At 44.7% G+C, this 16,591-nt stretch overlaps 1 protein-coding gene across 1 annotated transcript in view; it reads right to left on the minus strand.

Annotated features, from left to right (window-relative positions):
• RYR2 (ryanodine receptor 2 (cardiac)) overlaps positions 1-16,591 on the minus strand; it is a 176,751-nt gene that overhangs the window by 73,451 nt on the left and 86,709 nt on the right. The window contains exons 49-59 of the mRNA XM_014529274.1: positions 16,014-16,154; positions 14,498-14,661; positions 12,292-12,370; positions 11,706-11,795; positions 10,136-10,186; positions 8,046-8,123; positions 7,124-7,199; positions 6,612-6,735; positions 6,038-6,153; positions 5,045-5,109; positions 2,634-2,755 (exon numbers count right to left, since the gene is read on the minus strand). Coding sequence (XP_014384760.1) covers positions 2,634-2,755; positions 5,045-5,109; positions 6,038-6,153; positions 6,612-6,735; positions 7,124-7,199; positions 8,046-8,123; positions 10,136-10,186; positions 11,706-11,795; positions 12,292-12,370; positions 14,498-14,661; positions 16,014-16,154 — 1,106 coding nt within the window. The remainder of the gene's footprint in view (positions 1-2,633; positions 2,756-5,044; positions 5,110-6,037; positions 6,154-6,611; positions 6,736-7,123; positions 7,200-8,045; positions 8,124-10,135; positions 10,187-11,705; positions 11,796-12,291; positions 12,371-14,497; positions 14,662-16,013; positions 16,155-16,591) is intronic.

Here is a 16,591-nt window from a genome sequence, read left to right on the forward strand (position 1 = left end):
GGAGCGCTGCTCAACCCAGGCTCTTGGCTGGCAAGTGCAGCAGCAGTGGTGGGAGCCTCTCCAAGGCTCATGGCTGGCAAACGCAGCAGCAGTGGTGGGAGCCTCTCCTGCCTCTGAGGCAGCGCTAAGGATGTCCGACTGATGGAGCGGGCCTAAGCCATCAGTCAGACATCCCCGAGGGCCCCTGGACTGTGAGAGGGTGCAGGTTGGGCTGAAGGACCCTCTCTGAGTGCACGAATTTCGTGCACTGGGCCTCTAGTATTTCCATAATACTTGGTCCTCTCTCTCTCCCCTCATGACTAACACTGGAGAATTTATGTAGGTTCTTCCTCAGCATTGCTACTCACTCGCTGGCTCCAGCACCCCTTGCTGCCCTGCCACTGCTCCCCACTGAGCGCCTTGAGGGCCTCAGGACCGACCAGCACACCGACCTTCTCCATCTCCATGTGGCCTCACTGGCTGTGGAACCTGTGACACTCGGATTCAAGCATTTCTCCACCAAACACATATTTCCAACTTTGGCTGGATCTCCAGATGAACAAGCTGCTAATAGCCAATAAATACCAAACCAAACTTAACCTCTTCCTGAAACTGGCCCTTCTGAAACTCCTCCAGGGTGCCAGTGACACAACAGTGTTGACTGCCCAGCCTGGCACCTCAGCACCGCGCTGGCCTGCCTCTCGACTTGCCTGGTTGGCTGTCTCTCTCTGTGTCTCTCACACCCAGCCCCTCTTCCCATTCACACAGTGCCCTCTACACCCCAGCACTTCATACGTGTCCCACCTCCATGCATCACCCTTATTACATGGTGAGCTCCACGTGTCTGTGTCATTCAGCCGTACTTCTGAGTTCATTACAATTAAGGACTGTGTCCTTGCATATCCCTGGGTTAGGGCAGCACCATATCCAGGGCCAGGACAGCACCGCGTCCCGGGCAGGCATTCAAGAGTCTCTGCAGAAGGAGCCCGAGGGGCCCCGCACTGGCAGTGGCACTTGTGTTACGGGGCCTCCACCGCCTGCGTGGCCCAGCCCGCCCTTCCGCTCCCCTGCTCCTGCCAGAAGCACCGGGTGGTCATTCTCCCCTGGAAGAGGCTTCAGTGGCTTCTTAGTGCTGACCAATTAAGTGAAAGCATTCATGAAAATTCAAAATATGGAAGATGTCAATGACAACAGTTAATGCCAATGACAACATTCCACGGTGAATCCACATTCCCTGAACCTGCCCTGGTACCAGACGGTGAAGCTGCTCTGGTTCACTTGGTGACGGTAGGTCAGCAAGGACGAGGGCCCTGTGGTCCGTGAGCAGTTCTGGGAGTAAGACTGACAATGGCAGGGAGGCAGCGGACAGAGCAGGCGAGGGGGAGAAGCGGCATGTGTACAAGTCTCTGCATTGTTCCTATGTCCTCTGATTGCTTTGTCTCCTGATTTATGTAACTGAGCAGCATCTGTATGACCGATGCCCTCGGGAACACACTGTGTGTGACAAAGGCTGACTGGGCCCAGGGAGGACAAGGACACTCTGCAGCGGCCCTGGGGGCACGGGTCAGTGGGAACTTGGCTCCCTGTGAGCACTCACTGTCCAGGGGGACCTGGGCCCAGGAGCTGAGACAGGCCTGTGAGGTGAGTGGATGCCCCTTGGGACGTATTCATTGTACATCAGATTTATCAACATTGCGGGTAGATTTTTATTTGACTGAGTTTGGGGACATTTTAATGCTATTGCAATCCTCTATCACACGACTGGCTACCTACTGGCTGGAAAATAGATAATGTATCTGAGTAAAGAGATGAGTTTAAAATTCCATTCAAGTCCCCATTCCCAATGTCACTAATGCAGAAGTCTAATTCTTCACCCTGTGCACCCAGTCCCATCTCCTCTATCCGACAGCCCGCACGGCACTGCCATCCAGCATATCATTAATGCCGAGTCCAAGGAAAGCCCGTGCCTGCTTCGTACGGGTGAGGCATGTCCAGGAAAGTGTTTCCGCTGCAGCTAGAGCTGGACCCTGGCCAGACAGCGCAGCCACGAGGAAAAGGCTCCCTCAGTCAAGCTTCTCATGTACAAGTTCTGGGAGAATTCTGGGTCCACGCTGGAAACCCCAGGGCAACCACCAGTAAATCTATGACGAATACTTAGATTTAAACGAAAATGAGAAAGCGTTGCTACCATGCCAGCTAGAGCAGGGCAAGGGGAATGCTCGGAAAGGCTGCACTGACTTCACTTTCTTCCAAGAGTTGACATTATTTTTTTTTAACATTTAAAATTATAACTTTTGTAAATGGGATTTTGCCCTCCTAAAAAATTAAGGTTGGTAAAAATATGAGATTGGAACGAATTTTAATAAATTAATCTTAAAAGCACCATCTTTCCAACCTCCTAATACAGGGGTGCTCTCCAGCGTCCACCTGTGAATTGTGTGGGTATTTTAGTCCTTCCATTCAGCAGCGAATACAGAAAACCTCACTGTCTAGATCACATGGATTAACCTGCAGAAACCGTCATCCCCGGGGTCTGAGAGCAGGTGGACGGCCGGGCAGAGGCACTGGACACAGCTGCTCAGGCCAGCGCTCCTTCCCCAGGGCGCGCCCCGCTCCGCCCCGCCCCCCAACAGTCTGCGTGCACAGCTGTTTACCTCGTCACCATTTCCTTCTCCTTGTTTGACGCATGTCCTCCAGAGCACAGCGGTCTGCTCGCTGCAGACAGGAAGTATAAACGATGGTTTTTGAAATACTGATCAATTAGAGGCAGGACAACCTGAAAGGAAGGAAAAGAAGACAGGTGTACATAGGAGTTTGGGGGGGGGGTGAGTGAGCTCTGAGGCTGGAGCAGGCAGACCATGTCCACATGCAACAGGTCCCAATCCCCGCAGCCGCACCAGCCCCCTGGCAGGGAGTGGCTCTCACCTCACCCTGCTCCTGCCAGTTCCTGTGTGTGTGTATGTGTGTGTGGGGGGGGAGGGGGAGGCTGGGACTTATGAGGGATACACTAAATTGTCAGCTGTTTGGAATGATTTTTAGTATTTTATCAAAATGAAATATTCTTAATAATCCATAAATGCAGTTTGGTCGCAATCAATGACTGCCACTTATGGGGCCTCTGCCACGTGTGAGGACGGCAGTGACATCTGCATGCAACCCACCGGTGAGACTCTGTGTGGCAGTGCCATCCCTTCTCTGCTGGTGCAAACTGAGGTGTAGACAAGGCGTGGTCCCCTCAGAGTCGCCTCCCACTTCCTGCGCCAGCCCTGGGGGCCTTGGGTGACCTCCTCCCGCCCTGCCCACTTAGCCACGCCCTCTGTCTGCAATGCTCCTCCCTCACCCGCGACAGTCCACTCCCTCCTGCAGGCCTCCTCTGGGCTCTTCCACAGGACACCCTTGCTCACTCCTCAACTAGACAAGGCCTCCCTATTCCCGGCTCTTGCAATACCCTCTGCCGTTTTACACTCTCTCTGTGATCTGGGATAGTCTCTCTCCCGCAGAGTCTCTGGGACACAGAGAACGCCCTTGCTCACTCCTCAACTGGACAAGGCCTCCCTATTCCCGGCTCTTGCAACACCCTCTGCAGTTTTACACTCTCTCTGTGATCTGGGATTAGTCTCTCTCCCGCAGAGTCTCTGGGACACAGAGAACAAGGAACTCTTCTGAGTTTGTTCCCCCTCAGTCCTTTCCTGGACCCTGTGACCACCACCTCGCAGGGTCATTTACCACGAAGCACCAATGCTGAGGGCTCTGCTGGGCATGTAACAACCAGCAGACCAATGTTTGTTGGACAAATAAATGAAAAAAGTAAGACTAAATGGCATTCCCAGCACTGAGACTCAAGTCTCTCTCACTACATTGTCCCCTACACGGTGGTGCAGAATATGTATACAGGATAGGAACATGGATGTCTGGTGATCTTCCTAGAAAGTTGAGACATTGCCCGAACTTAGTGATTGGCATGTGATAGGTGCTCAACAAATATGTGAATGAATGAGTCATAGGTTTAGTAGACATTAAGCCACACTAGGCACCGGCAAACAAAATCACTAGGGTGCTGAGGACGCGAGCGATGCAATACAAGGATGTCTTTAAACAGGGTGCAGGCCATGAATTCAGCATCCCCACCCCTGACTACCCAGCGGATTGCGTCAGAGTGAAAGAGATGACTGGCAGTGTGCAGCTCAGAATAAACTTCGGATGCCTCATGCAGACCTTGAGCAGAAGAAAAGACCAGAGAAATCTCCCTGGCAGTAAAAGGCACAATTCTAAAAATAAGGCGGGAGCCAAATGTAAGTCAATCGGAAGAATGTGCCATTTTGCAAACAATTTCTAATGCGAGTACTTTGAAAGGAAATTGGCAGACGTGATTAGGTCTTTGGGTTAATTGCAACATCCTGTCCACGGGAAAGTGTCCAGGGCATTCCGTGTCCGTGACAGAGACGTGCCAGGACAAGGTCTGACGCCTGACAGGCCAGGCACAGTGCAAACACAGAGAAAGTCAATGAACTAACATGGAAACTTGATAATAAACTCTGCACCTTCCCCAGTGGCTAAAGTCATCAATGCTCTGGGCAAAAAGCAGATTCTTGAAAAATTGTGTTACATGGAATGAACACTTGGTATCTGACCAACAGGTGGTCTCCGAGCCTCAGCCTCCCCATCTGTAAGCCAGCAGACTAAGGCCCCACCATAAAGGTCCTATTGTGACTGTCCTATTCATGTTCCCGGGTTACAAATCAGCTGGTGTTTTTCATCTTTCTGAAAGAAACGCTCAACTAAAAATGTTCAATCATAACAACATTCCAATACTAAGAAATGGGTATTTTCTTCTATGTTGTATGATGAAGCCGGAAAAGGAGAACTCTGAGAACTCAGGCAGGGAGGCAGAGCGAGCTGCGGGAGCCCATCGCCCACACGGTGCATGCAGCTGTGGGTGCCACGATCTGTGGGCTTGAGAAGTCACACTTAAAGGCAGGTGCGTTCTGAAAAGAGGCGAAAAGCTAACGGTGTCCTCTGTAAGCAAACACACGGAAGCGAAAACAAGACGGACGGTATACTGTACTTTGGCAAAGAACTTGATTTCTTGCTCGTAAGGGAAGCGCTGTCCTTTGCCTCTGCTGCCGCCATCTGCAGACGGGAGAGAGTGTTCAGGAACATGGGCACGTCCAGCATTCCAATCCCCACCCGCACGCAGAGTTCCCAGCACTGAGGAATGTGCTACCCCATCGACTGGACGTGAAAAGCCAACCAGAAACACACAGGCTAACTTTGGCAGTGTAATAAGAAATAAAAAGGAATTTAAACAAACAGCCAAATTCAATTAAAAAGCGACTGAGCAGAGCCCAGCTACGTGTCTGTGAGCACAGGTACCCAGCGCAGCGCCAGGGGCTCAGGGGCCTGGAGAGAAGAATGGGAACAGAACAAGGACGACTGCCCATCTCAGCAGCAGGTCCCACAGCTGGGCTGAGAGAGTGCCTCTGAGCTGAGCGACTTCCATAAGCAAAGCAAAAACACCCAGGTCTCCCCAGGGCCCAGAAAATGATCTCGAGGTTCAGAATCGATTGACCGAAGGCATTTAGCTCAGAGGTGGCCTTTTCCTCCCTCCTTCGAGCATGCAGAGGGGGCTTCGTGCACACAGAAGAGGGAATGATACACGAAGGACCACCGTGATGTGCAGCACATGGTGCAGAGGGAGCAATTCGAAGTTGGATACGAGGTTTTAGTAAAATTCGTAGGCAGAGCCTCCATATTTTTAAGAATCAAACTAACTTGCCTGAGAAAGTTCTTTTGCAAACAGAAGTCAAAACCACCTGAGAGATACACTATCAAATCTTAGACACATTCAGGGTAGTTTTTAGAAACTTTAAACAATATTTTGTAATATCACAACAATGTTCTTCCCGTGAATAAGTAAAAGAAAACAATGGCGTTTTAAGACTTGCTAAGTTCATTTTTGCTGTCACTTTTGCATGAAATCTCTCCCACGCATGTCACGCAAATGGCTGGGTCCATGTAAGGGACTGTTGGCTGTCGGTGGCAGGACCGAGGCACCTACCAAACTCCAAGATATACTGATGGGCTTCGTCCACGTAGCGGATGAGCTGCTGGAGGAAGCTGTAGGCAAATCGCTTCTCAATCGTAGGCGCGTCCAACTCCAGGTCCTTGAACCCTCTAGAAGAGCGGAATGAAAATGGAAAGCAACATCCACAAGACTATTAGGAGGTAAATAGATAGTTAAGAAAATGTTATGTTACATATACTAATTTAGACGATTATTTAATATTCTGTAGCTAAAGGCAAAAGTGAGATTTAGTTTATAAGGACTATTTTGAATACTTTGATGTAAAACTGTAGCTAATAACTTTATTACTATGCAATAAACTCTATTACTGTGCTGCCTTTAGAAAAGCAGAGCGTCATTTCTGCCTGGATAATGGATGGGGAGTAACAAGTTCTAAGGACTCTGGCAAACAGCGACGGGCATTGATGGTTCTGATAGGTGCGTTTGAGGGCAGGAAATAGCGCTGAGGTTTAAACAGGTCGCCGACTGCATTCTTGGCCTTAATGAACCTGACAGGGATGTATAACTAGTCTTACAAGGGGACTGACTGGGACATGTGGGCTTGTACCTGGACACAGCGTAGCCGTTGATCTGCAAGAACTTGAGGATGTCCTGTGCTTTCTCCCGGTCCTTGGCTTTCTCTTTGGCGGTCAGCGTATCGTAAGGCACCAGCAGGGGGTGGTTCCCGCCTCCTAAGAGAATGTCCAGACAAGAACACAGAGTAGCAGCGGGAAGTCATCTGGAATGAGACACGCTGCCTATGTCACAGGGCCACAGCACAGAGCTCCTGTGCCCTCTCCTTGCACGAGGATAAAGGGCTCACGCGGGCTCTTCCCCCCAGCGCCAGAGTGTTCCAAGGAAGACGGCCACGGGCCTCGGGAGGCAATGACACCGTGAGCACCAGGCTTTCCTGACAGTAGTGCCCACAGCACCTGCAGCCACGGGAGGGAGAAGAGGCTGGGCTTCCTCCCAGCTGAACATCCCAATAATTTGAAGGTGTAATGGCTCATGTGCTAAAGCATCTATTTCACCCCAGCAGTGGGACTCTGCATTTCAGTGAGGATTTTTAAAAAATATTACCTTTGGACTCCAGTTCCATTTTCTTCTTCTTTGCCCATATATTATGGTAGTTTTCAGCCATCATTTCTGCCATAGCCTTAAGTGAACAAAATATTTAGCAACTCAGTTATGTTGGAATAAGTAGAAAAGGGTAACTTTGTTTTCCAATGTGTAATATGAAAACATGCTTTACATTAATAAGACAAAGTGTGTTGGTGATAAAGTACTTCCAGAAAATAACCAAACACAGCTGTCTTCCTTGGAGCCTGACTCCCAGAGGACGGGAATGATGGGGAAATGACAAACAGTGGAGGAGATTTGAAGGGAATGGTCATTGTTAGTTTTAATGTTTAAGGACACGTGTTTGATTAATTCAATCATGGAACTTCATATTAGCTATGAACTTCAACAACAAAAAAAGTATTTACCACTTTTTCTTTTAATTTCCAAATCTTCGGAAGATAACCTAAACCTTATTAAACACCAACGGCAGAGAACATCAGACAAGTAGTCTAGATTTTCATTTCAGGGCACACACATAAATTAATTGCTAAAATGTGTGGCACACCAAAAAATGTATATTTTTTGCCAATTTGACAAAAATAGGTGTAAGTTTGATTCAGTTACACTAAGACATGGAAGCATAGAATAGACCAACTGAGGAATCTCAGAGGGAAGGGAGAAGGGGGGACAGAAAGAGATTAACCAAAGAATGTATATGCACATGTGCATAGCCCATGGACACAGACAATAGTGCAGGGAAGCCCTGGGGAGGGAGTGGGAAAGGGGTCAGTGGGAGGGGAAAGGGGGTATCTGTAATACTTTCAACAATAAAGATACATAACACACACATACACACACACACACACACACACACACACACACACACAAAACAACAACCCACAAGATTTGCAGAATATTTTAAATAGTAGCCAATACTTACATGCAGGTCCCTGGACAGTGTGACATTGCTCATGTCAATGGCCCGGGGGCTGTACCCATGAGCAGCATCCACAGAAACCTAAACAATTTGTGTGAAAAGTAGTATCTCATTAAAACGCCCTGCGGAGAGAGACTTGCAAGGTACTACCGAAATATAAGGCAAACGGACTTCCAGACACACTTCCTCAGACAAAACTGGCAAGTATCTACACAAACAGATCCCACAAACATATCTAGCAAATTAAATTCTATTTGGGTGCCTGACAATTACTTGTGACTGCATACTAATCCCCGACATCTTCAGGGTTGCCAACTCCAAAAGCTAATAATCAGCATTCAATTGTGCAATGATTCTAAGATTCCAGAATGTTCCCTTAATCAAAGGATCTTTGTGTTCTTGAGTTTCTTACAAATTCTACTTGGCTGCAATGAACTTTACTCTTTCTCATATAACAATAATTAATCAAAGAGGTCAATATTTACAAATGTCTTTATGAGCTAAATGTTAAGATAAAATATAACCAGCTTTTTACTTTTAAAAGTATAACATATACAGGGTGTCCCCAAAAATGTATACATACTTTGAATAATTTTAATTCCAATGGGTTAAACCTGAAAAGCAAGAAACATCAATTGAGCTATCCGCTGTTGAAGTGTGTATACATTTTTGGGGGACATATACTAGTATTCAATGATTTACAAAGGTTTCCTATAACCAGAAAGTTTCCTTAATTTTTAAAGTTTGGCATTTATAAAATGAAACATATCTTCTTATCAACGGTAAAAAGGTTCCGCTGTCCTGTGCTCTGAGCACATTCCTCCAATGGCATATTAGGCGACAGTGTGTCATCCTCTAAATCTAAAATGATACCTTCACATATTCCACAGTATAGTTGCATTATTATATAACTATATATTAAACATACTTCATGATGTACGCATGTCTTGTTAGACATGGATAAACATGAAACAAAATGAAAGCTACAATAAAGCGCATATCTGGGCTTGTGAAACCAAACGAAGGCTGTTGCAGGCCATCACTAACAAAGGGCTCCTGGCTGCATTCAATTCTCTGCACTCCTACTGCCTCGTACTCAGTCTGTGCTCAGTATGTGTTAAAACACATGAAAACAAAATGTAGTTTGAAACGTGTGCACACACCATGAAAAGGTAAAATATGCTTTTACAGTTTCCATTTATATGATACCTACTTAAGAAAACTTTAGGTAAAATATGCCCAAATCAGAACTTAATCTATTTAAAAATGTATTTCAAATACGTGTTTCACGTGTTTTTTTTTCCAAAAACATCTCTATAAATGGCAATATAAACACAATAGTCTGTGTACCCAGATACAGTGGCCTGAGCAGCCTGGACAGGGACCATCACAGACTTAGCTTCAGGAAAACGAAAGGACCAGAGCTGAGAGTTGGTGTTTGGTCCGACCTTGAACCCAGGTTCTCCAGGTCTAGGCCATGCCTCCTGGAGCAGTGGTCGCCAACTGGTAGTCTGTGAGGTCCCAAAGGTTGGCGACCGCTGTCCTGGAGCACGTAGCTGCACATCTAGCAGCTTGCTGAGGGGACGGGGCTTCCTGGATGTGCCCATTAGTGACGAGCTCTCGGAACTCGGGCCCTGACTGCCTGGGTGCGCAGCGGACCTTTGCAAGTGGCAGGTGCTCAAGCTCCCCTGGATGGCACAGCCACGTGGGCTCGAGGTCGGGATCACTTCTGCCTGGCCTCCCGCTTCTCCCTAAGGACCAGCCTTCAGCTCTTACTGGAGAGGAGAAAGTTCTAGACAACCCACTTGCAGGTAGTGAACACACTACCACTTTCATTGGTGCAACTTCAAGACCGTACCCCTGGGGACCCCTTCATAGCCTGGCCAGGTAAGGGAGGCCTGGCTAACCCCTCTACCACTTTAACCAAGACGTCACCGAAAATTTAAAAAAGGAACAAATGTGTTTTTCCCTCTAAACTTTATGCTAATCTTCAGAATTCTCAAATCATTTGTTTTGAAACGCCCAATAAGTAAATAAAAGATTTGAATTATCTTACAACAGCATAAACCATGGCTTCCGGGCGGTGCTCTCACCTGGCTGGTCTGAGAGATGCGCCGCAGCCTGGCCAGGTAAGGGAGGCCTGGCTAACCTCTCTAGCACTTTAACCAAGACATCACCGAAAATTATAAAAAGGAACAAATGTGTTTTTCCCTCTAAACTTTACGTTAATCTTCAGAATTTTCAAATTATTTGTTTTGAAACTTTTTTTGTTTTTATTTACTTTTATAAGTAAATAAAAGATTAGAATTATCTTACAACAGCATAAACCAGGGGTCCTCAAACTTTTTAAACAGGGGGCCAGTTCACTGTCCCTCAGACCGTTGGAGGGCCGGACTATAGTTTAAGAAAAAAAAACTATGAACAAATTCCTATGCACACCGCACATATCTTATTTTGAAGTAAAAAAAGCAAAACGGGAACAAATACAATAGGTGTGGGGGGAAATTAAGAATCCAAATAAAAATAAAAATATTTAATGCTTTGCTCTGTAATAGACTGACTTCATTTAAAAAAACAAACAAAACGATTGAACCCATGGACACGACAATGGCATGCGTGGTGAGGGCCTGGGGGTGGGAGAAAAGGACGAGTGGGCTGGAAGAGGTTCATGGGGGAAAAAGGAGGACCTATGCAATACTTTCAACAACAAAGACTAAAAGAAAAAGAGTCAAGAAAGATTTAAAAAAAACCACGATTGACATGTTCATTCAAAAATAAAAAGGAAAGTAAAAATGAGAGTGTGAGCAGGCCCTGGTCTGACAAATGCTAATGGGACCCTGCTCATCTCAGCCCAGGGGCTGGTTTCCCTCCTCGACCCAGCTCCTGACACTTTAGACAGTGGTTCTCAACCTTCTGGCCCTTTAAATACAGTTCCTCATGTTGTGACCCAATCATAAAATTATTTTCGTTGCTACTTCATGACTGTAATGTTGCTACTATTATGAATCATCATGTAAATATCTGATATGCAGGATGGTCTTAGGCGACCCCTGTGAAAGGGTCGTTTGACCGCCAAAGGGGTCGCGACCCACAGGTTGAGAATCGCTGCTTTAGACGGAACTGAAAGGAGAAACACAGTCAGCAAAGCGCAGATTAGATGACAGGCGCACGAAGGCTCTCCTCCCATCGTAATCAAGAGACCTAACTGTCCTCCCTAAGCCCCTTTGTCTCCATCACCTCCTCCACCAACTCACTACCTAGAAGAGCTAGAAACACTTCCACCTCACTCTCAAGAAGCTGATTACCCAAAGAAACTAAGTACATGAGAACTTACAAATAACAACACTAAGAGATGACTCCATTATCCCTCAGCAAGACACTCTCAGGAATGATAAGAATATTTTCTAAAGTTCTTAAAAATGCACGAGAGGAATAAAAATCAAAAAGGAACAGAAAAATATTAAGTAGAGAAGAAAATAACCAATTAAACAATGACAGAAAATGGGAATGGGGGGGGGGAACAAAAGATAAAAGATACAAAAGAAGCCTTGGAATAAAAGTTAAAGATAGTATATATAAAGTAAATAAGAGATTTTAATAGGAAATTACATAACAAAAGTTTTTGAAAAAAAATTAAAACTATATAACCTAAAAAACCCTCACCTTTTCAGATAATAGTTTATATGGCTTCATTAATGGTTGAACTTTAGATGAGTCTGAATAAGTTTCTCCATAAATCCATCCATTGGCCAACTAAAAAAACAAACATCAAAATCGTTTTGCATGTATTAATTTTAGAGAGTGTATGTGTGCAGGTGTTTAAGTGTGCACATGATGAAATAAACCTAAAATGCACCAAGATAAGGATTAAGGTTTGAATTTTATCCAGCATAATTGAATATAAAATTTGCCATCCCAATCAACATTATGTTGAGGAATCCCTGGAACACCTCGACCAGGGCCAGGAACCTGCAACCAAGGTACGTGCCCTTGACCAGAATGGAACCTGGACCCTTCAGTTGGTGGGCCGGTGCTCTATCCACTGAGCCAAACCAGCCAGGGCTGAACACCAATATTCTTCTTCATAAAGTGTATCATATGTGTATTGGTGGCAGAGCTAGCTAATATTATATTAGCAAGTCATTTAAATGTTCTTTCCTAATCTAGATAAAGCTCTCCATTTAACGGAGAAAACTGTGTGGTCAGAACCAGGGGGCCTGGTGCCGCTCGAGGAGGCCTCTGACCTTACCTTGTCCATGGACCACCTGTCGTGGGAGTGCTCAGCATATTTGTTAATGAAGTATTCCAGCTTCTCAGGAATCGTAATACTGTGGGAGAAACAGAGAAAAGGCTTGGTGCTCACAGGATCGCAGGGACTCACATTAATAATTTACTCACAGCCCCTGAATGCTTAAATCCCATTCAATGCATAGCTGCTAAAAAATTTGTTCTAACAAGGTATTACTTTTCCATATGATAGGAACAATGTCATAAAAGAGAAGCAGAGAATGTTCTATATATTAATCCATACTTTATGATGAATATATTCATACTTTATGATGTCTTAGCATGAGTTAAATATAATATTTATGTATAATATTTATAAATAAAAGTAATTAAAATGTATTCAAAGATGAGGACAATAGACCATACCAAATTTTTTTTAAAAACCTGAATCAAGATATGGTTAGATGTAACAAGCTTAAAGGCACACATCTCTCCCATATTCATTTTTTTGAAGTTATTCTTTTTTGACTTAAGTCTCTTCTGCAACAACTCTACATGGGTAGAAGACTGCTGAAATCTGACCAGTGACATTATTTAAGTGTACTAAATTTTAAATCAATTTCATACAACGAGTGATGTGCTAATGACTTTAATTATTAATGGTCTATCCAACTGTTCTAATTGTTACTATTATAGAATATAGGGAAACATAACTAACACACACTTTAGGATTTTATAACATTTATTCTTGACTCCTTTTATGTTTAAATAAATATCTGATCTCTTGAACAGATGCTGAGTGCATGCAATTGATGAACTCGTGAAGATAAAGTATATCTATGAATGAAAAATTAAGTATATGTATAATGTCATTCTTTAGTGAATATGACTTATTAATGAAATTAATGTTGAAATAGAATTCTAACTACAACCTGGTGTAATGAGATGGTGACTGTTCTTTCCCAGCTGTTATCAGTCAGTGACTGAATTATGGGATACACACGTACTTTGGAAAAATATACATAAAAGTCACAGAGACAGAAATTGAGATTACTGTTTATACCTAATCTGTTTCCAAGTCCCCAAAGAGCAAGCCTAGGTAAATTAATACATATGCCCAACATTTATTAATTAACTTGATTTAATTAATCAAAACTATGACATTGTTCTGATGTTATTTTAAAACCCTGGCTTCTGCTGTATGCTAGCAAACCAGAACCTTACCAAGTAGGATGTGAACAGGTGGTTTGCTTTACTTACTTTGGAAGAAGTACAAGGGTCAGTCACATAAGCCCAATACTGGGTGGAGTCTTTTCTCACAGGACTGTCATCAAGTACCAAACACGCACATTTCAGGCGCATTGAGCTGCCCGCACACACTGGGGCCGAAGTGACCCAGGAAGGGGAGTGATCAGCTCGGGGCTGCCCAGAAGGCGGAAAGTTAAACTCCAAAGCAAGTTCACAGGGCAGGAGAGTGACTAGCGAGGGACGACCTTGTGAATACTGATCTCGCTGAGTGACCACAGACTCAATGATAATGTGGCCTGAAGAGGCAGCTCTCCTTGCAAGTGGGAAACTACATTCCTACTTAATGACAGTAACAGCAACAACACAAGTGCCGAGACGCCAAACACCCGAGGTGCCCAAACATCCTATTTGTTGAACATTTTATGCAATGAAGCCCAGGGAAGAAGTTTCACTGCGTTGAGTGACATTATGTCTGTGCTAAGATGGTCACACTGCCTTCTAACTGTAGACTAACTTTCCCACAAACGCCTTCACTTCATATTCCCATCAACCTCCTGCTGTGCTTTATCCACTGAATGTCAGTGGGACCCTCGGCCAGAGGACAGAGCTGTGCTCATGCCGGGGGTAGGGAGGCAGAGACCTACACAGAGGTTGGCTGCTATTTCAATAAAGATTTTGGGTAAATTTTCAACCAACCACGTAACGGATAGACTTTCTTGATTCTCAGCACTACAGATGCCCCAAGTGGTTATAAACAGAGGCCCCCGATTCTGTTAGGAGTGGCCTAGAAGGCACAGCTCATCTACTTCAGGTACTCAGATAATTGTTATCACTGCCACCATTTAATCAGGAAGAGGGCCCCCTCATAAAGATACTGGTTCACAGGGGAGGACGAGGGAAAGTTCACTTCAGCACCTTATCAGTTCAGACTTCACACATCATTTACAACAAAAAGCTGCCACAACAGAAAGAGTCCGTACTTTGAGGTTTCCACAGGCTGGGGGTTGAAGTTCCCCTCCGAATCCATGGATGACTGCTTCTCCATCATGCCCACATGGTTTGACTCCATGTAGTCCGGGGGCAGTGCGCCCGCCACCGCACTCAGGCACGGCAGAGCCAGTTTGAAAAGCTCTTGTTCATATTTCTAAGAGGAGATGGAGAACCAAAAGAATGAAATAAATCGTGTGTCACAATTCAGCCAAAGTTGTCCACACGATCACTGTGGAGGGCGAGGTGCTGAAGGAGAAAATGTGAATCCCCTGGGCTAACTCGGCTCACCAGCAGATTCTGCCCCAGAAAACAGGCCATTCAGCCCGAAATCCCTGCAAACACGAGAGACGCTGACAGCAACACGCTGCAGCTGCAGCCTAAGAAAACATCTTTGCTTCTCTAAATCTGTATTCCTCGATACCTGAAACGATGCAGCTTTGAATATGCTGAGTGTATAACAAAGTGGGCAACGTGTCTTTACAACCTAAACCCCGTTTCAGGCGATGAGGACTGTATTTCTCAGTTATTGTCAGTTATTGGGCCGCACATTATAGAGACCACACGTGAGGACATCTGCGGAGGGCATTTCAGTGCAAAGACATCGGGACTCTGGCCAAACTGGAGGGAAACACAGGAATCGTGCATCACTGAACTTTCTGGTATATAAATTACATGATTCATTAAATTTGTATTTACAGATTTTTAAAAAAAATCAAAAATAATCATTTAAATCAGATCTCACTTTAACCATTCAACTTTAATGTTGTTAATTCTTCTAAAAATGTCTTGTACATATTATTTTAAAAGGACTCTGTTTACCAAAGATAATTCAGCAAGAAAAATTATCAAGAAGCCACTATTAAATGAAGTCACACGAACTTTGCCCTACTAGGAGGCACACTTTGGCTATCAGGGAAGTCTCATAAAGTCTCATGAAGTACCATCAAGTCTATCGGGGAAGACAACATGATTGTGATCAATAATGTAAGCACAACTGTACCCAGCATGATGTCTACTTTTCTCTGTGACCATCCACTCTTCTCAAAGTATATGAATTATTCATTATAAATATGGGACTATGAGGGCCGTCTGAGTGGAGGGGCTTACATGCCCATAGCAGCAAGTGGACAGTCAGTAAACCACTGGAATATTACTACTCCAGGAGATTTAATATAGTATATTTTCATACTTGATATGATTTCTTCAGGTTTTATAAGATTGGGGAGGTAACTAAGGGGATTTTGAGCCCAAATAAGACCAAATACAACAGAAACGTTATCAACCATGTGCATAATTTCCTAAATTGCTTAGCCATTTTAATTTCAGAAAGAGTTATGATCGCAAAGACATGGTACCATAGCAATTATGAAAAGTCTTAATGAATTTCATTTTTAACATTTGCTATAAATTCAGGGGAAAAAAAACCTAAGTCTTGATAATTCTTATCAAGAACTTAGGGCTTTAATTATTTTATCACACAAATAAGCTCACAAAATATTAAAGTACCTTTTGAGACAGGGCATCAAAAATGCCCCAGAACAATTTTCTTGATAAATGAAGTTCTTCCTCTGAGGCAGCTCCGAAGTTCCCCCACCCGCCCGGCAGGCAGTAGTACTTCCAGCACCTTTCATAGTGGTTTGTCAGCAGCTACGGGAAACAATGATAAAGGCCATGAGCTAAAGACTCCTTTGATACTTTTCCATTTCTTCCCACATGGTGTTCTGATGCCATGTAATAAGGTAAACAGAACCAAAATGGCTTGATCCACCTGAATCCTTCTGGGTGACCTTGTCCCATGTCTGTTTCAAACATAACAGTGGTCCCAGCATAGAGATCTATGGACCAATTTTACAAATCGCTCACCTTGCACATTCTTTATGAGGCCGTTGGATTGTCTATGCATCTCTGTGTTCTACGTTAGTGCCCAGCACTTACCTCCTCACAGTTTTATGAACTGGTATCCCCTGGACTCCGTGAGCATAACAAAGGGATTGGTGTCAGGGTGACCTGAGCACTAACAGCCCCAGGACAGGGGACCTAAAATGTGCCTTTTGAGGGAACGGCACCCCTGAACATCTGTGCTT

This window comes from Myotis brandtii, unplaced genomic scaffold (genome assembly GCF_000412655.1).
Source record: "Myotis brandtii unplaced genomic scaffold, ASM41265v1 scaffold679, whole genome shotgun sequence".
Classification (NCBI taxonomy): Eukaryota; Metazoa; Chordata; class Mammalia; order Chiroptera; family Vespertilionidae; genus Myotis; species Myotis brandtii.